The sequence below is a fragment of the Schistocerca cancellata genome, chromosome 2 (genome assembly GCF_023864275.1).
Source record: "Schistocerca cancellata isolate TAMUIC-IGC-003103 chromosome 2, iqSchCanc2.1, whole genome shotgun sequence".
NCBI classification, from domain to species: domain Eukaryota; kingdom Metazoa; phylum Arthropoda; class Insecta; order Orthoptera; family Acrididae; genus Schistocerca; species Schistocerca cancellata.
Genome location: NC_064627.1, coordinates 564078026 through 564101245, shown reverse-complemented (window position 1 = coordinate 564101245; position 23220 = coordinate 564078026). Strand labels below are relative to the sequence as shown.

The window sequence follows — 23220 nt, the reverse complement described above, 5'->3', positions numbered from 1 at the left end:
TGATCATGTATGAATCATCTCTGTGTCAAATTTTATTTTATCTAATAACCATATTTTAACTTGAACATGATATTTATCACTAAGCCCAAAGTACCGAATTTCTCAGAAAAACTTCTATGTTTAATATTTTGTTAGAAAAGAAACCGCAATTTCAGTTTTCATTTTCCACACTTTGCCCCACATTTGTGTTTCAACGTTCGACTGAGCAACAAGTGAGGTGATCGACTCTTAATGAGAGTAATAGTGGTCGGAAAAGACAGAGGAAAGATAACTCATTTGAACACCGTTATGGTCTTTTAAGTACTTTATTCTCCAGGAAAAGATAACAGCAGATCGTTTTACAGTTAGGGACTAGTTTTTCCGTGAAGCATTTGCTAAGCTTTATTCGAAATTCGGTGAGCATATGCATGTAGCCAACTGCTCTCTCACGTTATGCGCATAGTTCGTCTCTTGCCTACAATAATATCAACAGTGAAAAAGACATTGTCCCATTACATTCTAAAAATGTTTCATAGATCATAAATAAGATGATCTTGCATTTCAAGAAATTGGACCGTCTCTCAGTAAATGGTACTGAGTAGAACGAATATGTTCGAAACGACCAACCTGCTTTGTCGAGCGACAATATGGCAGAAAAATAAGGCCATGGAACCTCGCTTAGAAATTGCTCTTTTGACTTCTCGTCCGCGACAAATACAAGAGTCGCCTTGGAACTGTTTGTACTTTTTAGTCATTATACCTCTGTGTGCCCCGACGCAGAAATATCTCTTATGTGTCTTGGGAAGAGGACCAACCAGATAAAAAATGGTACAGTTCTTCAAGACATCTTACAGAAAAAAATACATTTATTGCTAGACACTAAAACACCATTTTCATACAACTAGCTGGTGCTGTCAGGCGCCGGCCGCAGTGGCGGAGCGGTTCTAGGCGCTACAGTCTGGAACCGCGAGACCACTGCGGTCGCAGGTTAGAATCCTGCCTCGGGCATGGATGTGTGTGATGTCCCTAGGTTAGTTAGGTTTAAGTAGTTCTAAATTCTAGGGGACTGATGACCTCAGAAGTTGAGTCCCATAGTGCTCAGAGCCATTTGAACCATTTTTTGCTGTCAGGCAAATGGTAAACTCTGGAAGATACAGTGTACAGCACTGTACATCGGTTTCCTCTCTGCGTAGCTCGATACATGCGTCTATTTTATGAGAAGACTTAACACTCAGAGCGAACGGTACAATTTACCGAAAATAGCTGGCGTTTCCTCTGAGGCTGTTCAGCGATAGTCAAGAAACATTGGTGCTGTGCGAGACCTTTCAGCTTGAAGTTATGTTAAGCACACCAAATAGTTGGAAAGAAGATGAAGTATCCTCTTGAAGCCGAATTTATTTGATGGGATGTTACAAGAAGGAAAATAATAACAGAAAATAAGTTCGCAGATTTAAATACAACTTTCATAACTCAGCAGTTACCTCAGTCTTGAGTTTGAAAATGATTGAAAGATGGGTAGCAGCAGCTTCTGTTCAGTGGAGAATACGTGTTTTAAATGGAGAAAACCTTGAGGATATAAGTGAGCGATTAGCGATTAGTACGACAAAATCTCCTCGTCGTCTAGCTTAGCCTAATATGGTGGAACCAACTACAAAGCCGCATTCAGCAAACTTCATCGCGACACATAATGAAAACATATGACATAATGTGGAGTGGAATGTGCAACTAAATTTAAGCTCTACTCTTAGGTCGCAGCTCAACAATCATTTCGGAAATCTTGACATTTTACGATAAAAGTAGCAAACATTAAGATCTTTTCATTTGCGGCAATTTACTCTCTGCTCTTAGGTCCCGACCTAACCACTATCTCTGAAATCACGACGAATTCAAATAAACGTCTTTCAGAACGACAAATACACTGAGAGGAAAAAAGTCATGGGATACCTTCTAATACGGTGTCGGACCTCCTTTTGGCATGTTTAGTGCAGCATTCCGACGTAGCATCGACTCAAAAAGTCGTTGGTAGTCCGCTGCAGAAATATTAGGCACTGCTGTCTCTGTAGCTGTGCGTAACTGAGAAAGTATTGCCGGTGCAGGAGTTTCTACAAGAACTGACCTCTCAATTATGTCCCACAAATATTCGATGGAATTCATGTAGGGCGATCTGGATGGCCAAATCATTCGCTAGTATTGTCCAGAATGTTCTTCAATCCGAACAGTTGTGACCTGGTGACATGATGTATCGCCATTAGCAAAATTTCTATCGTTGTTTAGGACCATGAAGTCCCTGAGTGGCTGCAAATGGTCTCCAAGTAGCAGAACATAAGCATTTCCAGTCAATGATCGGTTCAGTTAGACCAGAGTACCCAGTACATTCCATGTGAACCAGCCCACACCGTTATGGAGCCAACACCAGCTTCCCACAGTGTCGTGTTGACAACCTGTGTCCATGGCTTCTCAGTGCCCACGTCACACTCGAGGCCTACCATCAGCTCTTGCCTTCTGAAACCGGGACTAATCCGACAAAGTCACGGTTTTCTAAGAATTTTCCAAATCTATTAAAAACTGTGGTAAAAATTGAGGTAATTAACAACAAAATTTGTGTTTTTTCTAAACATGAAGTTTAAAATACAACAGCTCATTCGTTTTTTCGTAAATTAAATAAATTCTAGAGTTTCATACACCTGTAAGTATGGTATGTATGCTGTGCAAAATTCATCGAAGAATCTCTCTAACTTATGAAGAAAAGTGTACCTATAGCAACAAATGCAGCCATTAGTAAGTGAAAAAATGATGAAATTTCACACGTAAAAAAATTATTTTGTTATGTTTTCGAACTTCCACTACAATGAGTGTGAATCCTGAATCCTTCCTGGTGATACTGACAAAGTTTTATGAATTTATTTGTGAAAGTATAGACACTGGAAATTAAAATGTCGTGTGATGCCTCTCCTGCTCCAAGTCGGCCCGTTTGACGTCCTACCCCCCTTAAAAATGGTTTAACGAGTTCAATATTTGACGTTAAGCATGTAAAAACCTTTATGACTGAAGAAACAAAATCCTAACTATGTTGGTTTTAAAAATTTCGGATTATTCAACGTTATCTCCTGAACTGTGTGTCGTCCAGTGATATAATTTTACATGTATATTCAATGGTCCTGGTGGATAGTGTCTGCATAATGTGTTGTGAATAGAGTTAGTAGTAAAGAAGTAATAAACTGAAACATCATTCCTGATTGTGAGGTTTTGTAAGTAGCATGAACAGTCTGTTTTCCTTTATTATTTTGTGGGGGTATCAGTGAGAAAAAGTTTCACAAATATTTGAAATTATGTGTAAAGTTAGTTCGAAGTCGCTTTATTCTCATTCTAAAATACTTATTGACTTATACCTGTACGGTAAGATTATACTTCTTACAACTGGCATTACATCACGACAGCATTTTGAACTTTAAAATCCGGTCGATAATTATATGAAGTACTGAAAATCAAATTTTTGTTGACCCTGGGCTGGCCACGGTGGCCGAGTGGTTCTAGGCGCTTCAGTCGGGAACCGCGCGACTGCTACGGTCGCAGGTTCGAATCCTGCCTCGGGCATGGATGTGTGTGATGTCCTTAGGTTAGTTAGGTTTAAGTAGTTCTAAGTTATAGGGGACTGATAACCTCATATGTTAAGTCCTATAGTGCTCAGAGCCATTAGAACCATTTTGTTCACGCTGGAACGTGTTAGATAGGCAACCTGCAACTGAGATTGTTGATTGTCTTAGCCGTTCAGTAACAGATATTAGTGTATGAGTCAGATGGGTTTCGGCAATAAAATATTTCTGGTATCAGCAGTTCGGTGATTGAAAATTGTGAGTCGCGCGTTATTTTCACCGCATGCAGGGCGTGAGTGAGCGTTCTTGTTGTACGGGTACAGGCACAAAGGAACACGCCAGAGTTACTGAGTAACAAATATGCCGCGATGCTCGAAGTATCGTTTCATTACTGCCTAAGAAGTTTCGTCACTCTTGTATCTTGTTTACCACAAGTTCGTACCGACCCAGCTGTTTTCGTATTCTTCCAGTTTCTAAGCGTAGAATATTGGCAGTAACACGTAGTTATAGACTGCGTTTTGTCTGTCGTTACTGTATGTTTTCTTCTGCGCATGCTGTTCGTGTCCGGGTTGGGCAGTCGCGGCAGTATTCATAAGCCTCCAGTTCCTGACTTTCACATATCTTTTGCCCGTGCGGTAAATGGCGTGAGCGACTTGTGCAGAAAATGTATGTCTGCAACACCATTTAGTTCTACCCATCAACGTCTCCTACGAAGTCGCCAAATGATGATCGAAGAAGTCTATGGATATCAGTCACTGAATGCTGGCCCCTATTTTGACTGAACCAGAGGTGGAATTCTTCTTACATGTCTGAAGACGGCGTAACGTAGGGCTGAAATTGGTTGTACAGATAAAATAAAACTTGAAATTTGAACGGCTGAAGATGTTTTGATTTGACATTTTATACTGAATAGTCGAGGTTCCGCAACCATCTTGCATAAAGATGGAGTTACAAAGACTTTTTTAAAAAGTTTTCAGAGCGACTATAAAGATATGTTGTAATTTGAACTGAGCTATCTCACGATGATCTGTTATACTATTCATATAGTTCATACAAACAATAATTTAGTGCATTTTCGCACTATGTAATGCAATGTCATGTAGCGGAAAAGAAGCACACGGTGGGAATTTCTTTTTCAGCGACGAGCCAAAAAGTAGAGCAAATTGTTCTTCTGTGCCGACAGCTATACCCACAAGGAGACCAAAAGACAATCGAATTTTTGTAATTATTTTTATTTACGCCACATGAAGTTCAGAACTCAATTATCAAGTATACAAAGCAGACTCTCAAAAATTCTCGAGAAAATTGTTTTTTCACTTGTCCGAGCGATTTTAATTCACTAAAGGTAGGACAATATTCGACGGGCGCATTACTCTACTGGTAGCTCTGGAGACTGGTAAGTGGTCGATCACTGGTTCGAGTCTCGCTTCGATCTTTCCTTTTTGCATTTTTTTCGTTCAATTCGAACATCTGCGTTATTTAAAAGTGAAAATTTAATATATTATAATTAACAGATATTATTTACCAATTTTTACGAAAAATGAACGTCTTCCTATTTCTAATACAGAGTCAATCCAAAATACGTTTTTATCGGAAGTATACTGAAAACAAATTGCGACTGTGAAAATGCAGTATTTGTGCAATATGCCTGATATAGTGAAATTTTTAGTTTTCCGTGTTTTTACGACGCTTATCACTCTGGCTCGTATGGCATCACATCTATGGTACAAAACAGTACACACAATCAAATTAAGAGTGATTTACAATCGAATGTTTTTTTCTATTTTTGATCCAAAACTTTTTTTAATCAGACTGTCATTAGTAACAATCTTACATAAAAGATTGGTAATTGGGAGTTTATATTTCCAAATAACACTGAAATTTTGCTTGTGATATGTAATTAAAAAAAGAGGTGCATTTTTTATGAAAATGATGTATTAATTTTATATATTTGATGAATTTTATATTTAAATGACATAGGTATTCGAAATGAACGAAAGAAGAAAAAATAATCACCGAAGCTGGATTCGACCCAGCGATTACCATTCTTCAGCAGTATCAATAAACGCACTCGGCCAGTCGAAAATTATCATACCTGTAATGAATTAAACTCGGTGGAACAACTTCGAACTCGATATTCTCGAGAAGTTTTGAGAGTCCACATCGAATTGCTTTGGGGGATCAATATTTGAGTTCGGAACATCCCGTATACATGAAAAATTACACAAGTCCATTTGCCGCGTAGTCCCTTTCTCGGTCAGAGTAGAGCGTTCGTAACACATTTAAAAAACGTCCTTGCCAATCGTTGTTCGGTACTGACGTGACTAGTAACTAATACTTCGTAGCGAGTATTTGTCTCGACAATACAGGGCACACACGGTAGGAAATTTAATCGCTGCTTTGACTGCGCTACGCAGCAGGTATGTGGACGACAGTGTGTACTCACGGTGCTGCCAGTCGGGCCGCGACTCCTCGGGCCGCGCCGCCTCGGGCGACAGGTAGTGCACGCAGTCCGGCCTGGTGAAGCCCACCTCAGACAGCAGCTGCTGCTGCTCCTCTGCGGACAAACGGAGGCCCAGTCACAACACTTCAGCTCACCTCATCACCGCACCTAAATTACGTCTCAACAACAAATTTGCCGAGCGGCCACATCACTACCTGAAGGTTTGTTTAGTCAAGTCACTAAAGTATGTAATATACCTAATATACAAAGACTTAATGAAAACTTCGATTCCCTGACGTCGTGTAGTACAATATCTCGCTTTAAAATGATTGGTGTTGTGGTGATTCGTGAATTTAATAAAAATGACACTAAATTGGAGACTAATTAGCAGACACCATTACAAAATGAAACAAACGACGATGTAGTTTAACAAACTGTGGAATTCATTGTAGTAATGGTAAAGACTTGAATTAGTGAAAATGGTAGGAATAAAATATATGGTGTTAATCACCAACTGTAATTATTCAGATAATGGGACGTTTACGAATGTAGTTTACTCATTCAAGAAGTTATTCTGTCGCTTGCAAATGAAGGCACATATTTTAAGACGTAAATTTAGGATGAAAGCTGCAAAGAACATTCCGTCTTAATGACTTTATTAATTAAACTCGTATTGTTGTAACCAGATATACGCCTAATTATAAAATTCTAGCCATCTGTTACAAATTCTGTCAATCAAAACCTGTTTCGTTTTACTCTCTTAGCTTCAATTATTGTTAGGAATGTGAGTCGTTGTGTAATTAACGTTATTAATTAATTTTGTGAAGGTCATTATTGTACTCATATTTAGATGGAATTTTCACATTTAAAAACATTTTTACATTATAAATTTCACATGTTATTGAGTTCTGTAATTTTAGACGTATTATTCTGTGTAATCAGAACATCTTAGCTTTGGAACTTTTAACTGTAAATACGATTAAAAATATGTTGTCATTATTAAGTAATAATGGTCCAAGTGACCATCCATTATTTAGAATATATAAGTAGGGAAGCAGCGAGGCTGCTGGGTCGGGCAGTTTGAGCTGATATCTCGAAGTGTAACTTGTGTTAGTTACTTGAATATTATTTCACTAAGATTTAAAGTTGTGAAAAAGTACGTTTCTTGATTTGTGAACCAGTCAGTTGTTTTACGAAGACATACTGTACAACTCGGCCTCTTTGCATTGTGTCATGATGGATTTGATCAGCGGTTACGAACGGAAGAATAAATGTTTAAAAACTGGAACCGATCACTTTCACTGTAAACCACACGCTTCATGAAGATTAAGACAATCTACGAATATTTCAGTTATGTGGAAAAAAATTTGGTTTTTACCTTCTACTTATGATTCTAGATAACATCAGATGACATACACTTTCGATAAGTCAGTTCATCTGTCTTCGAAGTTTTGAGCATTACGTTACTGACGAGTAGATAATAATTAAGTATAAGTGTTAAAATTAGAACAATTATGATTAACAACGGACTAGAAAAAATTAAAAATATAGATCTAATACTACAGTTGAATTTAATTAAAATAACTGAAGAGGTGTCAATGTCATTCGCCGTCATCGCTGAGTTGCTGAATATCATACCAGGTTGCTGTTGTAGTGGTCCTGTGTCAGAAGACTGTTTTGATGCAGATCTCCATGCTAGTACATCCTGAGCATGCCTCTTCATCTTTGCAGAAATTACTTCCATCTCAACCCGCTTATTGTAGTCAATCCTCGGCCTCCTCTACAATTTTTACTCCCCTCGTTTCCCACCGTTACCAACTTGACAATTCCTGGACGCGTCAAGATATGTGCTCTCAACCAATCCTTTGTTTCAGTCAAGCTGTGCCACAATTTTTTTTCTCCCATTTCGATTCAATACGTCCTCATTACTTACTCGATCTTCACATCTAATATTCAACATTCTTTTGTAGTACCTCAGGTGTCCAGGGGAAAAAAACACTCGTCGGCACTGTGCTGAGTTTTTAGATTTATTTGTGGAGGAGGGCGCGTGTATACTACAACAAGCACAAAGTATCAGATCACTTTCTGATAACCTGAACAAGATGAAATACACTACTGGCCATTAAAATTGCTACACCACGAATATGACGTGCTACAGACGCGAAATTTAACCGACAGCAAGAAGATGCTGTGATATGCAAATGATAAGCTTTTAAGAGAATTCACACAAGGTTGGCGCCGGTGGCAATACCTACAACGTGCTGATATAAGGAAAATTTCCAACCGATTTCTTATACACAAATATCAGTTGACCGGCGTTGCCTGGTGAAACGTTGTTGTGATGCCTCGTGTAAGGAGGAGAAATGCGTACCATCACGTTTCCGACTTTGATAAAGGTCGGAATGAAGCCTATCGCGATTGCGGTTTATCGTATCGCGACATTGCTGCTCGCGTTGGTCGAGATCCAGTGACTCTTAGCAGAATATGGAATCGGTGGGTTCAGGAGGGTAATACGGAACGCCGTGCTGGATCCCAATGGCCTCGTACCCCTAGCAGTCGAGATGACAGGCATCTTATCCGCATGGCTGTAACGGATCGTGCAGCCACGTCTCGATCCCTGAGTCAACAGATGGGGACGTTTGCAAGACAACAACCATCTGCACGAACAGTTCGACGACGTTGGCAGCAGCATGGACTATCAGTTCGGAGACCATGGCTGCGGTTACTCTTGACGCTGCATCACAGACAGGAGCGCCTGCGATGGTGTACTCAACGACGAACCTGAGTGCGCGAATGGCAAAACGTCATTTTTTCGGATGAATCCAGGTTCTGTTTACAGCACCATGATGGTCGCATCCGTGTTTGGCAACACCGCGGTGAACGCACATTGGAAGCGTGTATTCGTCATCGCCATACTGGCGTATCACCCGGCGTGATGGTATGGGGTGCCATTGGTTACACATCTCGGTCACCTCTTGTTCGCATCGACGGCACTTTGAACAGTGGACGTTACATTTCAGATGTTTTACGACCATTGGCTCTGCCCTACATTCGATCCCTGCGTAACCCTACATTTCAGCAGGATAATGCACGACCGCATGTTGCAGGTCCTGTACGGGCCTTTCTGGATACAGAAAATGCTCCACTGCTGCCCTGGCCAGCACATTCTCCAGATCTCTCACCTATTGAAAACGTCTGTTCAATGGTGGCCGAGCAACTGGCTCGTCACAATACGCCAGTCACTACTCTTGATGAACTGTGGTATCGTGTTGAAGCTGCATGGTCAGCTGTACCTGTACATGCCATGTAAGCTCTGTTTGACTCAATGCCGAGACGTATCAACGCCGTTATTACGGCCAGAGGTGGTTGTTCTGGGTACTGATTTCTCAGGATCCATGCACTCAAATTGCGTGAAAATGTAATCACATGTCAGTTCTAGTAATATATATATATATATATATATATATATATATATATATATATATATATATATATATATATATATATATATGTCCAATGAATACCCGTTTGTCATCTGCATTTCTTCTTTGTGTAGCAATTTTAGTGGCTATTAGTGTATTTAACTTTGAAACAATCCATGACCACAGGATAGTCTATGTACGTTGCTGTCACCGAACACTAACGTATCAATAGATAAAGTACAGAATAATAATCCTTTCAATGTACAAGTGGCTATAAACTTTGCTACATAGCTCTGTTTAATACAACTTTCGCACTGTTGTCTCTGTAGTGTGACGACGCTGTCTTCTTCGGCAATGATTGCAGACTGGGCTGAGCGTCACTCCGCACTGACGGAAGTAAGTCATCAGCAGAGACGGCGTCCGGAAACTCTTGGATGCGTGTCTACGACTATGCCCCTCATTCGTTACCGCATTTGGCAACGACCGTGCTTACATGTAGTATCGTCGTGTAGAACCAATTTTGTCACGGTACCTCGTTATTTGGACGACGCCACGAACATTTCCAAATTTTCCATACTTACCCGAACAGTTTATCGTCCGCGTCTTACTTCTTTGCAATACTACGAGAGTATGTCAATTATTATCCCCAATTTAGCTATATTTTTGTTTATTTTGGTAGTACTGTCATTTTACGTTGATGACGCATGCTTTGTTTAATTGTTGTTGTAGCTTTGCAATTTTCAAGCTGCTAAGTTAGTTTCGTTGTCGCTGCCGTGCTGTTAAACATGGCTACTCCTCTGTCTATTTGCACCAAAGAAGAGTAACGTTCAGTGATCCGTTTTTTTGTGGTCGGAAGTCGTATCAGGGGCCGAAGTTCATCGAAGACTTTCGGTACAACTGAGTGTCTACGAATGGATTGAAAAATTCCGAAATGGTCGCACAAGTTTACGCATGATGAAGGAGTCGCACGACCGTTTACCGCTACAAATGAAGAAACCATTGAGCGTTCACGTGAAATGATTCTCTTAGACAGACGATTAACTATTTACGAAGTGGCACATCGTCTGCAAATTAGTCACGGTTCTGCCTACGAAGTCATCCACAACAGACTTGGGTTTCATAAAGTTTGTGCAAGATGGATCCCAAAACAACTCACTCAGTTGCATAAATAAACGCGCTTGAACATCTGCAAAAAAACATTTGGATCGCTATGGTAACGAAGGGGACAACTTCTTGGACAGGATCATTACTGGTGACGAAACATGGGTCCATCATTACGAGCCGGAGAGTAAACGGCAGAGTATGGAATGGAAACATCCAAATTCGCTGTGCAAGAAAAAGTTCAAGACCCAACCGTCCGCCGGAAAACTGATGCTTATGGTGTTTTGGGATGCACACGTTCCAGTACTGGAATATTATGGGGAAAGAGGCACAACAATAAACAGTGTACGTTACAGTGAGATGCTTACTACCAGGCTAATTCGAAGCAAACGCCGAGGATTGCTGTCAAAAGGTGTTGTGTTGTTGCACGACAATGCCCGTCCGCACACTGCAGCCCACACTGCTGAAATATTCCAGAAACTCAAATTTGAAGTACTGGATCATCCTCCATATAGCCCGATCTTGCCCCTTCTGGCTATCACCTGTTTGGTCCACTCAAACAGGCATTATGGGGCCATCGATTTGCCTCGGACGAAGCAGTGAAAGAAGCGGTGCATTCCTGACTCGCAGCTCAACCGAGAACCTTCTTTTATGAGGACATCAGGAAGCTTGTACAACGATGGACCAAGTGCGTTGAAAGGCAAGAGACTATTTCGAAAAATGATGTTCTTATAAGTTTCCTATTTGATTACAATAAAATATTTATAACTACTTTTCGGATAGTAATTGACTTACCCTCGTAGATTTAAAAAAAGACTTCATTTAAATTTATATTCGATGTTAACAAATTCCTCATTTTCACGAACGCTTCTCTTCCCAGCCGCAGTCTGCATTTTATATCTTCTCCATCTTGGTCACCATCAGTTATTTTTCTGCCCAAATATCAGAACTAACCTACTATTTTTTAGTCTCATTTCCTAATCCAACTCCCCTAGCATCGCCTGATTTAACTCTACATCCAATTATCCTTGTTTCATATTTGTTTGATGTTGATCTTACAGTCTCATCTCAAGAAACTATCCATTTCCCACAACTGCTTCTCCAAATCCTTTCCGTCGCTGACATATTTACATTGTCGTCAGCAAATTTCAAAGCTCTTTTTCTTCTGCCTGAACGTTAACACTTTATTCTTTGTTTCCTTCACTGCCTGCTCGATGACAGGTTGAAAAACGTCGTGGACAAGCTATAAGTTTGTTTCACTCCCTTCTCATGCTCTTTGACCCTTCAGATTGTAGTTTGGTTTCTGTACGAGTTTGGTTTCTGTAACCTTTCGCTGTTCTGTACTGAGCGCACATAAAACATTATATCATTAGAAGTACACAACATTTATGACTGAATAAAGTATGTACAGTATTTAACTCTCTTTTAAACAGCATGAAGTTAGACACAGTATTTTCCTAGTATTCAGTTTCTATCAAAGTACTAATCAGGTTGAGTTAAACTTGCAAGAAGTTATGAGCCCATTTGCCGTGCGATGAATGTGGCGGGCGATTGTTGTACCAGCTGGCAGGGTATCGGAGCCGGAAGTAGACCCGCGGACTCTCCTGTCGAACTCAACTCTCCACATCGGTCATCAGGCATTCTATTGTAGTCATGTGGCCGACCTGTAATTGGTATTACTATAGTTTTCTTGAGTTCTTAGGGTATTTCGTCTATCTCAAATATCTTGCATACCAAATGGAATAATTTGGTCACGGCTGGCTCTCCCAAAGGTCTCAGTAATTACGAGGAAATGTCGTCTACTCCACTGATATGTCATATTCTTCTCGCAAAATCATCTCTCCCATCTCATCTTCATTTAATTCCTCTCCTCTTCCTATAATATTGTCTTAGAGTTCGTTTACCTTGTACACATTCCTTCCACCTTTCAATCTTCCGTTCTTTGCTTAGTAATGACTTGGATTGTGCTCTTAATACTTATACACTTACTTAATTTGTTCCGATAGGTGGCATTTGTCTTTTCCATAGTCATTCATAGTTGTACCGCTTTGCATTTCTCCTCCAGCGCCGGCCGGAGTGGCCGAGCGGTTCTAGGCGCTACAGTCTGGAACCGCGCGACCCCTACGGTCGCAGGTTCGAATCCTGCCTTGGGCATGGATATGTGTGATGTCCTTAGGTTGGTTAGGTTTAAGTAGTTCTAAGTTCTAGGGGACTGATGACCTCAGAAGTTAAGTCCCATAGTGCTCAGAGCCATTTGAACCATTTTTTTTTCTCCTCCAGCCATTCCTACTTTACGAAATTGCACTCTCTGTCAATCTTATTTTTACACGTCTGTATTTTTTTCTACCTGCTTCATTTGCTGCATTTTTATATTTTATCCTCAGCTAGATTAGATACATCGTGCTTTATCCACGTATTTATACTGGGCTTTGTCTTTTCGCATATTTGAGCCTCTGTTGCATTCTCTGCTGCCTTCACCCCTTCATCTCTCAAAGGTACAGATTTGTCTTCTATTGCACCCCTTTCCCCCGTTTCAAACGTGGCTTAGTGCTCACTTTGAAACTCTCAATAACGTCCAGTTCTTTCAATTTACACAGGTCACATCTTAATTTTGTACGTTTCTGAAATTTATTTAATTTTATTCTGCTGTTTATAACCAATAAATTATGGTCAAAGTCTAAAATCTTCCACTGAAAACGTTTTGCAACAATCTGGTTTCAGATCCTCTGCCCTCCCAATATGTAATCTATCGGAAACCTTCGTGTGTCTCCGTATACAACCTTATCTCATGATTCTTACACCAAGTGTTAGTGATTAAATTATGCTCTAAGCAAAGTTGTATGATGTAGCTTTCCTTCCCATTTTTTTCCCCAGTCCATGTTCTTCTGCCTTTATCCTTCTCTTCGTTTTCCTACTGTCGAATTCCAGTCTCTCATCACAATGAAATTTTCGCCTGCATTAACGATGTGAATAATTAACTGTTATTTAAATGTCATAGAATGAAATGATTTATTTTTATAAACGTGGTAGTATGATATAAGCCGTAACATTACTATTAAGAATTGATGAATGACATAATGGAAACGTCACATGCATCGTACACTATGTTTTGTCAACAGCGTGTAGCTTTTCCTGTATGTTTATATTGGGTCTTGTAGAAATGTAATGATAATTTCGTTACCTTGAATAATCTATTGCTGTTTTTAAGTAAAGGCAAGTTAGCCGTCTGTTCAGTTAGAGGAGTGGTCTCATTTTCTATTAGCTGAAAAGGACCAGCTTCCATTTCTTTTCTGAATCGGAAAAGCTATGAAATTAATCATGTCATTTGTATAGCATCTAACTTATTCAAAGTATATTCTCAAAATTACATTCGGTTGTTAGCTTTCGGTAGAAAAGATGAATAATTTTTACTATTGGCCAAGAACCAACAGGGGAGAAACACGTATCTTGTAAATTCTCTCTGAAACACTGGAATGTTTCCCTTTGTGGAATGAGATTTTCACTCTGCAGCGGAGTGTGCGCTGATATGAAACTTCGTGGCAGATTAAAACTATGCGCCGGTCCGAGACTCGAACTTTTCTTTTTGTTCGTCGTAGTTCGTTGCAATTGTTCGTAGCGGACGTTCCCTGACGCCCGTTGAAGTACGTTATTGATCCATTCACTCAGTTTTTTTATTAGAGAGTGCAAGTAACTCTCTGACCGAACACGCTGAGCTACCGTTCCGGCAACCCGGGCAAGTGCTCTACCTACTGAGCTACCCAAGCAAGACTCACGACCCATTCTCACAGCTTCAATTCTGCCAGTGCCTCGTCTCCTTCCCTTCAAACTTCGCAGAAGCTCTTCTGCGAACCTTGCAGAACTAGCACTCCTTTCTTCCAGGATTGGAAAAGGTTGCCAATTCAAGAAAGACGTACGGATGGCCAATGCTCGATGAAATGACCAGGGACTGACTCTCAGCATAACAAAGTATAATATAATGCTAGAAACCTATCGCTGATAGCCGTTATTGTGTGTTTCCACCATCACTGATCAGCAATGGAATCAAAATATTGTATCTCTGGACGTATCCATACTTGGACAACCACATAAATCTATTATTGTGGAAATGGAAGAGAACGTAGATGAAGATGAAATGGGACATATGATAATGAGTGAAGAATTTGACAGATCACTGAAAAAAAAATTGAATTGAACGTACAGCATTGTGGGCCGGTAGTCCCTCATTCGGGGATGTTCGGCCGCCGAGGGCAAGTACTTATTGCATTCGACGCCACATTGGGCGACTTTAGGGTCGGAGATGGGGAAGAAATGATAATGAGGACAAAACAATACCCAGTCCCTGAGCGGAGAAAATCTCCTGCCTCAGCCGGGAATCGAACCCGGGCCCCTTGGCGTGGCATTCCGCGGCGCTGAGCACTCAGCTAACGGGGGCGGACTGACAGAACACTGAAAGACCTACGTCGAAACAACGCCCCGAGGGTAGATATTTCTTTATAATAACTGATAGCCTTGGGAGAGAAAGCCGTGACAAACTCTACCATCTGGCAAGCAAGATATATGAGACAGGCCAAATACCCTCAGACTTCAAGAAGAATATAACAATTCTAATCCCAAAGAAAGCAGGTTTTGACAGGTGTGAAAATTGCCGAACTATCAGTTGAATAAGTCACGGCAGCAAAATATTATCACGAATTCTTTACAGACGAATGGAAAAACTGGTAGAAGCTGACCTCGTGGGAGACCAGTTTAGATTCCGCAGAAATGTTGGAACACGCGTGGCAGTACTGACCCTACGACTTATCTTAGAAGATAGATTAAGAAAAGGCAAACCTACGTTTCTAGCACTTGCAGACGTAGAGACAGCTTTTGACACTGCTGACTGGAATACTCTCTTGCAAATTCTGAAGATGGCAGGAGTAAAATACAGGGAGCGAAAGGCTATTTATAATTTGTACAGAAACCAGATGGTAGTTGTAAGAGTCGAGGGACACGAAAGGGAAGCAGTGGTTGAGAAGGGAGTCAGACTGGGTTGTAGCCTATCCTCTATGTTATTCAATCTGTATATTGAGCAAGCAGTAAAGAAAATAAAAGAAAAATCTGAAGTACGAATTAAAATCCATGGAGAAGAAATAAAAAAAAATTGAGGTTTGCCGTCGACATTATAATTCTGTCACAGATAGCAGTTGAACGGAATGCACAGTGTCTTGAAAGGCGGATATAAGATGAACATCAACAAAAGGAAAACGATGATAATGGAATGTAGTCGAATTAAATCAGGCGATGCTGAGAGAATTAGATTCGGAAAGGAGACACTTTACGTAGTAGACGAGTTTTGCTATTTGGGGAGCAAAATAACTGATGATGGTCGAAGCGGAGAGGATATAAAATGTAGACTGGCTATGGCAAGGAAAGCGTTTCTGAAGAAGAGAAATATATTAACATCGAGTATAGATTTAAGTGTTAGGAAGACTTTTCTGAAAGTATTCATATGGAGTGTAGCCATGTATGGAAATGAAATATGGACGATAAATAGTTTAGACAAGAAGAGAATAGAGGCTTTCGAAATGTGGTGCTACAGAAGAATGCTGAAGGTTAGACGGGCTGATCGCGTAACTAGTGTGGAGGCACTGAACAGAATTGTGGAGAAGAGGAATTTGTGTCACAACTTGACTAGAAGAAGGGATCGGTTGGTGGGACACGTTTTGAGGCATCAAGGGATCACCAATTTAGTATTGGAGGGAAGTGTGGAGGGTAAAAATCGTAGAGGAAGACCAAGAGATGAATACACTAAACAGTTTCTCTGAAACCATTATCCGCAGATAATGTTCATTCAAATTTTCAACTTATTTCATATTCATCATAATCATCAGCTGCTTTTGCGGCAGTGTAGTGTTAATAAGGTGATAAAACTGAATTAATGTTCATTGTGTTTAACTCTTAATGTTAAACAATGTGCAAACCCTGTTTTGCTTCGTAAAATCTGACTGGAAGTAAGTCTTGTATGAAGCAATAAACATGTATCAAAATGAAAGTCGCACAACTGAAAAGAAAGACCAACCGAAAGATCTACAGTACAGGGCGGCCACAAAACCCCAGCACCACCTTCCTGCCCCCCCTTTCCCAATTAATAAGCCCTAAACTTGAATAAATAACATAACAACAGCTCTTTAAAGGAGTTTGCTTGACATCTGAACCATGTAGAGAAGCTCCTGAGAGGCAATGCACCGCTACCGATGGAGGTCTATGAGACAGGGCCCTCCAGATGGCAATTGAGATGAACATTGCTGATATAAAGTCTTCTTCGGCCTGGGTAAGCAGATTCAAGAAACCAGAAACTATAGGAAGTCACAAGACGTTGAGGTTTATTTCAAATCAAAGTTTAGAGGAGACGCCATTAATTCGTAGCTGATGTGAAGACAAAGCTTGCTGTTATCCCCATGTCTGCTATGTTTAATTCCAATCAGTTAGGTATCGTCAAAGAACGGCGAGAAAACCGCACTTGCATCATTTTGAGGGGAAAAATGACAGAGACTGGTGTGAAATCAATTAAAACTATAATACATACTTACACAACAACGCCAGTGAAGGGATTACTTTTTCTGCAACTATATAACTGTCTTCAGGGACCTCAAGACATATTAGGACCAAAAATAAACGAAGTGGCAAAAATTTTATAATCGACTTATCAAAATCTGGAAAAATATGAAAGAATAAGTTTTAAAAGTTTATTCTAAACTGTTTCTGAACAGGTGCAGAAATTAATTCATTGATTTTGTTGGACTCGGGGCCTAACGATTCCTCCGACTTCCAAGAGGACAACGAAAAGACTGTTGATATAATTTAAATTCCACCTAGAACAATCAGTGTGACTCTAGATAAGAAAGTTTCTCGACTGTGAGAAGTATTTTTAAGGAAATGTCAGCCAATATAATTTTCGATATCTCCGTTTATCAGGAGAACATCATTCTCAAATTTCAGTCATTTGTGAATTATCAGTTGGCGTAGGGACATTTTCCGGATTGTTTTAAGGGCGCTCGGTATGCAGAAAAATAAGCAGATCAACAGCCAGCATCATTTCTTACTCCATCGCAATTCTGTGTAAGTAAAACTAGTAATTAATGTGATGTATCCGAAAATATGCCCTTTATAAGAGCAGCAAACCACCTTTTAATGGGAAGTCAGTGATAGTCTGAAAAAACTGAAACAGCTGACAATCAACCGTTTAGAAAAAAATTCGTTAAGTTGCGCCGTTTTCGAGTGAATTAGTTGAAGGCCGTTACGCGTGAAAATTCAAGAGGCCCGCCAGATTACAATTAGTGTCAGCTGTTCTCATAGCGTAGCTGATAGCGCACGGGACTGCTCAGCCTGTGGCTCGAGTTCGATCCTCACTACTGTTCCACGTCCAATTTTTGTATCGCTCTCTTGTCCGATTTTAGGAAACCAAGCGAAAGTACCTATCGCGGCGAAGAATTATACCGCAGACAATGGCACAAGCTGCTTTCTGTTTACATTTCTTAGTGAGTGGCGCCGTTTTTATTCCCTTCACTTTACTACAAGTGTTCCATCATCTTACTCATTCGTTCCCTTCTCTCACATCTATTGCTGCCACAATACATACTCTAAATTTATTTGCACGTAATTTTCTTCATTATTCAATTTTTCACAACAAACGTAACTTTCTTTCACCTATAGCTATTACTGTTTTTATTATTTATGTTGTAATTATTTTTAAATATTGGATTCCTTGTTAACTGTAAGACTTCTTATGGTATGTGTGCCATGACGAATGTTATTATTATTATTATTTTGAGTTGTTGTTATTCGCCTTCGTGCTTCACAACGCAGTGTTGTAAAATATGAATTACAATCACTTAATTTTTTTAAACGTTCTTTGTTCGTGTTCGAACCAATTTTGTGACACAGAACACATTCTGGAGATGGCACTTTGGAGATCTTATGCAGGTGTCAGCCAAACAGTCATGTCCAGTACTGTAGCGGAGAATGGTTAGTGCTTCTCTCCTCGGTACATCAAGTACCATTGAGTCCTCCATGAGGTTTTCCGGATGTTACCCTCACATGAAATTTAACTGAGTCGTTTTAATTTTTCTTGAAATACGCTGTTAATGGTGCGATTCACTGCAGAATACTATAAGTAAGTTTTTCCAGACTGTCTAACGTTCGTGCCCTATTTGGCTAGAAAATCTGCTTTTACATCACCTTCTAAGCCACAGTGAGATGGCATCCACTGCATTGCATTTATCCTCTTCTTCTGTTAGTACTTCTTTAACTTGAACTATTTTTGGATCTTGTGTATTAACTGACTCTGGAGTCACAAAATATGACAGCTTCCTCGAATGTTTGTAAATAGTTGTTTAGCTGACTTACTGCAGTTCGAAATTTGAGCGATGTGATTCTAAAGTTTGATAGAAAGAGAGAATTTTTCTGCACATTCCTACGCCAACTGTTCCTTCTTTTTCCACTAATGACCCATCTGTGCAGATGTGGAGCCATTGCGTCTAGTTTGTATTGCTGCTGAGACTCAATAATTGGAGAGAATGGGAAAATACATTTCTCAACATCAGTTTTCAGCAGCTTGTGACCTTCCGTGTACCTGTGGTTTTACCGTTAGACTCGGTGGACCGAAATACTGAGAACTGATAACCGGTAAGGGAAAGTCGAACGATGTAGGCAGCACTAGAAATGAGTTTTAACTGTGGTTTAACATAATATATTTTCACTGTACTAACGTTGGCAGAACCAAAGTATGTTGCGAGAAATATGGTTGAAACAGTACGCACTAAATAAATATTACGATAGTTACATAAATCGAAAGCTGTCTCATAAATATTATTCTTGGAACATTAGTACAGTCTCAGATTTACAGTTTCACACGAACGTTTCAGGAAAAATGCTATGGCACAGGTGCATAGTCTTCACACATGTATTTATTGCTCATATTATGTTGGGGCGCAGTTTCACTTTAACAAACACGGTTGTTTGACCATTAGGATAATGATGTGATGGTATTTACACGATCCGACATGTAGCTGTTAACGGTGTACTGCTCGGACACGATTGTAACGGAATCAGGCATCATTACGTATGTTCACTAACACGACCAATGGAGTGCTACATGTATGCTGGCCGCGATCCGGCATAGAGATGTTAACGGTAGAATGGCCGGTCATGGACTATCGATTTTGGTAGAGGATGACTATTTAATGACAGGCGTAAGAACATGATATGAATTCTGAAATTATGTAATGCTTTAAAATTGGTTATCTTAGATTTTACTATTCAGCAACGACTCTAAGACTTCACTATTGTTTGGTTTTTGAAAAATGTAGCATGTTAATAATTCACAAAAGTACATAAAACATAATTATTACTCGGTTTCTGGAATCCCCTGTTCACGAGTATGCCATACATTTTGAAAATATTCTTTTACGATTCTGAATTAAACGAAATCTCAATTAGTGACTAAATTAATTAGTGAGGGGTGGTGTTTGATTCTGAAAAAATATATTGCTAAAGTTTCAATCATTGAGGCAAAATACAGTATTCAAATATAAAGAGACTGAACTTTTGGTATCAATTATTTCTTAAGTGAATTACTTGTAGATTATTTCAAATAAGTTCTCGAAAAGTCGGGAGTGCATGTTTTCGAATGAGTGGTAACAATAACCCCTCTTTGCTTATTACCTCGCAAAATTATTCCATTACATAACGCTGTCGTAAATCCAGTTATCTGTATCTTTTATTTATTAGGGCTTGCAGAAAAACCAATCGCATTACTGTAATCAGGAATATAGCTATAACAAACTGAGCTATTAATTTAAATGAGATTCCACGTAAAAAAATCTTACGTATTCCTGTGCTGACGGTATATTACGTGCGCTCATACTTTGGATATAGAAACGAAAAGTTTTTACTTATTCTTGGGCGCAGTAAACATAACAAATGGGTTATATCACAACTTGCTACATTTCAGGCTTGTATTGTGATCTTACGTTTCCTACTTTTTCAGTGAAGCTAGTCCCTATGTTTTCAACTGTCTACTATGTATTGTTACATGAATCTTTATATTTTGGCCATTTAATATGATCGGGTAGACGAAATAGTTTCTCAGGCTAAAGTAGTGCTGAATAATTTAAAACTAACATTTACAGCGTAATTTCGTGTCAGACAACTTAAACAATTACGTCTCTGAACTGCAAAAAAGTGAATATGATTTATTTTATACGTTGATGTGGGTCACTGTTTTTGATTCAGTTAATTCAGTTAGTTCGTCCAGATGAAAACGTGTCACTCGTATCCTAAACATACCAAGGTATAATTGAGGCGAAACAGTTAAATGGAACTCCCTATGTATAGCTTTTCATTAGTACATTTACTCCACAGAAGGCAGTGATACTGAACGTTGTTAGTAGACTGTTTACGATCAAATCGTTTCATAAATTATAAGAAGTCAAACATTCATAGTTATTCCACTGATATTTGCTAATTGATTTGGTGCAAGGAAAACATAGTCTTCCAGAAATAGAGCTGCTGCAATGACTGAATCACAGAACTCGGATTTGGGACGAGTGGCGTACAAATCCCCTTTCGGCCGTAAATTAAATGTTTTCCGTGAATCACTTCGGACGAATTCCCTGTTCCATCAACATGTTACGGCTGACTTCCTGCTGTGTCCTTGTTCCACTTAGCTCCTCTGTACTTAATGACATCGATGGGATAGTAAAGTACGAACTATCTTACCTCATAACGCCTCTCATTGTTACGATGGAGTTTGATGATAGGTTAGGCAAGCAATTGTTCTTGTAATGAAAACGAACATATTTGGCGTGGCCTAGTGGAAAAAGGTACAACCTTACGCAATGGTTCTAAATCATTCAAGGTACATTCACGTGGGCTACACATTGTAATTACTATAATCAAAGGTTCAAGCACCTACGAACAGAATGACATGGACAAAAATCTCAGCATCTAGTGAGGCGTCATCTAGATACAATTCAGAACTGTAATTGTGTAATAACACGAACATAAAGGTGTCGGATGTTATCTTGGAAGGTGCAATATAATACTCTACCTCTTTTTGGAGTCGTAAATGGTCAAGGGATGTTGCCAGGAGTGCATAACGGATTTGATTTCGTCCCATCATGTCCAGCATATGATTAATGTAGGACATATGTGGTGATATTGCTGGTCAGGGGATTTGATGACTATCTTGGAGGTGCGTTTGAAGACGTGAGAACTGCGTGCATAGTTTTTCGTCTACTGAAAAAGCACAGCACCTTGACGTTGTGGCAACAGCAACAGAATGGAGTAGCTGATGAAAGGTATGTGTACAACAGTGCGCCTCAACAAACACCAGAGATGTACGGTGTTAAGCCTGTTTCCCACAACGTGGTCCCCCGGGTTGGTCCTGCATTTTCCAGTCCAGTAAGCCCTCGTTTCCGCTCTCCTGTGACGCAATAGGAAACAACCATAACTGACACCAAATTGGGATTTCTGTCGTCGATAAGTACAGCACGGCACTTACAACATGCATGTTCCGACGCGGTGGGCTGTACGTGGGGTGTGAGACGAGGCGTGACGGGCAGCACCATTTCTCGTGGCCCAGACCCCAGCAGTGGATTTACGGTGCTCGTATGTCAGTGCGTGAGAGACTCTCAGAAAACGTAAAGCACAATTCGAAGAGTTCGTCCACACAGGGATCACTCTCGCCTTCAGCATTATAATGCCAGACCACACACGAGCCCTACGACATCTGCAGCAATCCGACGCCTTGGTTTCACCGTCATCGTTCATCCTCCGTAGAGTACCGACTCGGCCCTGTCCGAGTTTCATTTGTTTCTAAAACTTAGAGAACACTTTCGAGGACTTCACTTTGGTAGAAATAAAGCGGTGGTGAGGCTGTGGTTGCAGGTCGGATGTTCTACTGTAACGGTATCAAAGAAATGGTCTCTCGTTGGAAGAATTGTTTTCGCCGCCAGAGTGACTAATTTGAGAAACAAATACGTAGACATGAAGAATAAAGATGTAGAATGTTAGTAAAGTTTGTTTTAACAAAAACTTTAAGTTTTCACATACAAAATTTGGAGGCGTTACTTTTTAGCACGTTCTCTTCTAACTTGCTTGAACCACAGACACCAAACGCTGATACATACCTTACACCTGCCACTTCGAGCAGTTGTTCGGAAGGACTCACACCTCAGGCTCCTGCAGACCATCAGTACGGCTAGGTTAAACAATGTTAATTTCACAAATTCATCTCGTCGACAACTTTCTTAGTCTGTCTACAAAATTTATTGACTCAGTAACATGATAAAAACAACATATTCCTCTGTCACCATGGCAAATACTGTTTTAGACTCAGTGGTTTTATTCTCATGAGGCGATGTGGTTTGTATTCCACTTGTGCGACTGTCGAAGATTCGATGTGATCATTGCGGTTGACGATTAGAGTATAAGAATAAAAACATACACTCCTGGAAATTGAAATAAGAACACTGTGAATTCATTGGCCCAGGAAGGGGAAACTTTATTGACACATTCCTGGGGTCAGATACATCACATGATCACACTGACAGAACCACAGGCACATAGACACAGGCAACAGAGCATGCACAATGTCGACACTAGTACAGTGTATATCCACCTTTCGCAGCAATGCAGGCTG

The 23220-nt window shown here is 40.0% G+C and overlaps 1 protein-coding gene across 1 annotated transcript in view; it reads right to left on the bottom strand.

Annotated features, from left to right (window-relative positions):
* The window catches only part of LOC126156453 (uncharacterized), a 283948-nt gene that overhangs the window by 201768 nt on the left and 58960 nt on the right, over window positions 1-23220 (bottom strand). The window contains exon 2 of the mRNA XM_049916311.1: window positions 6019-6129. Within this exon, the coding sequence (XP_049772268.1) occupies window positions 6019-6129 (111 nt within the window). The remainder of the gene's footprint in view (window positions 1-6018; window positions 6130-23220) is intronic.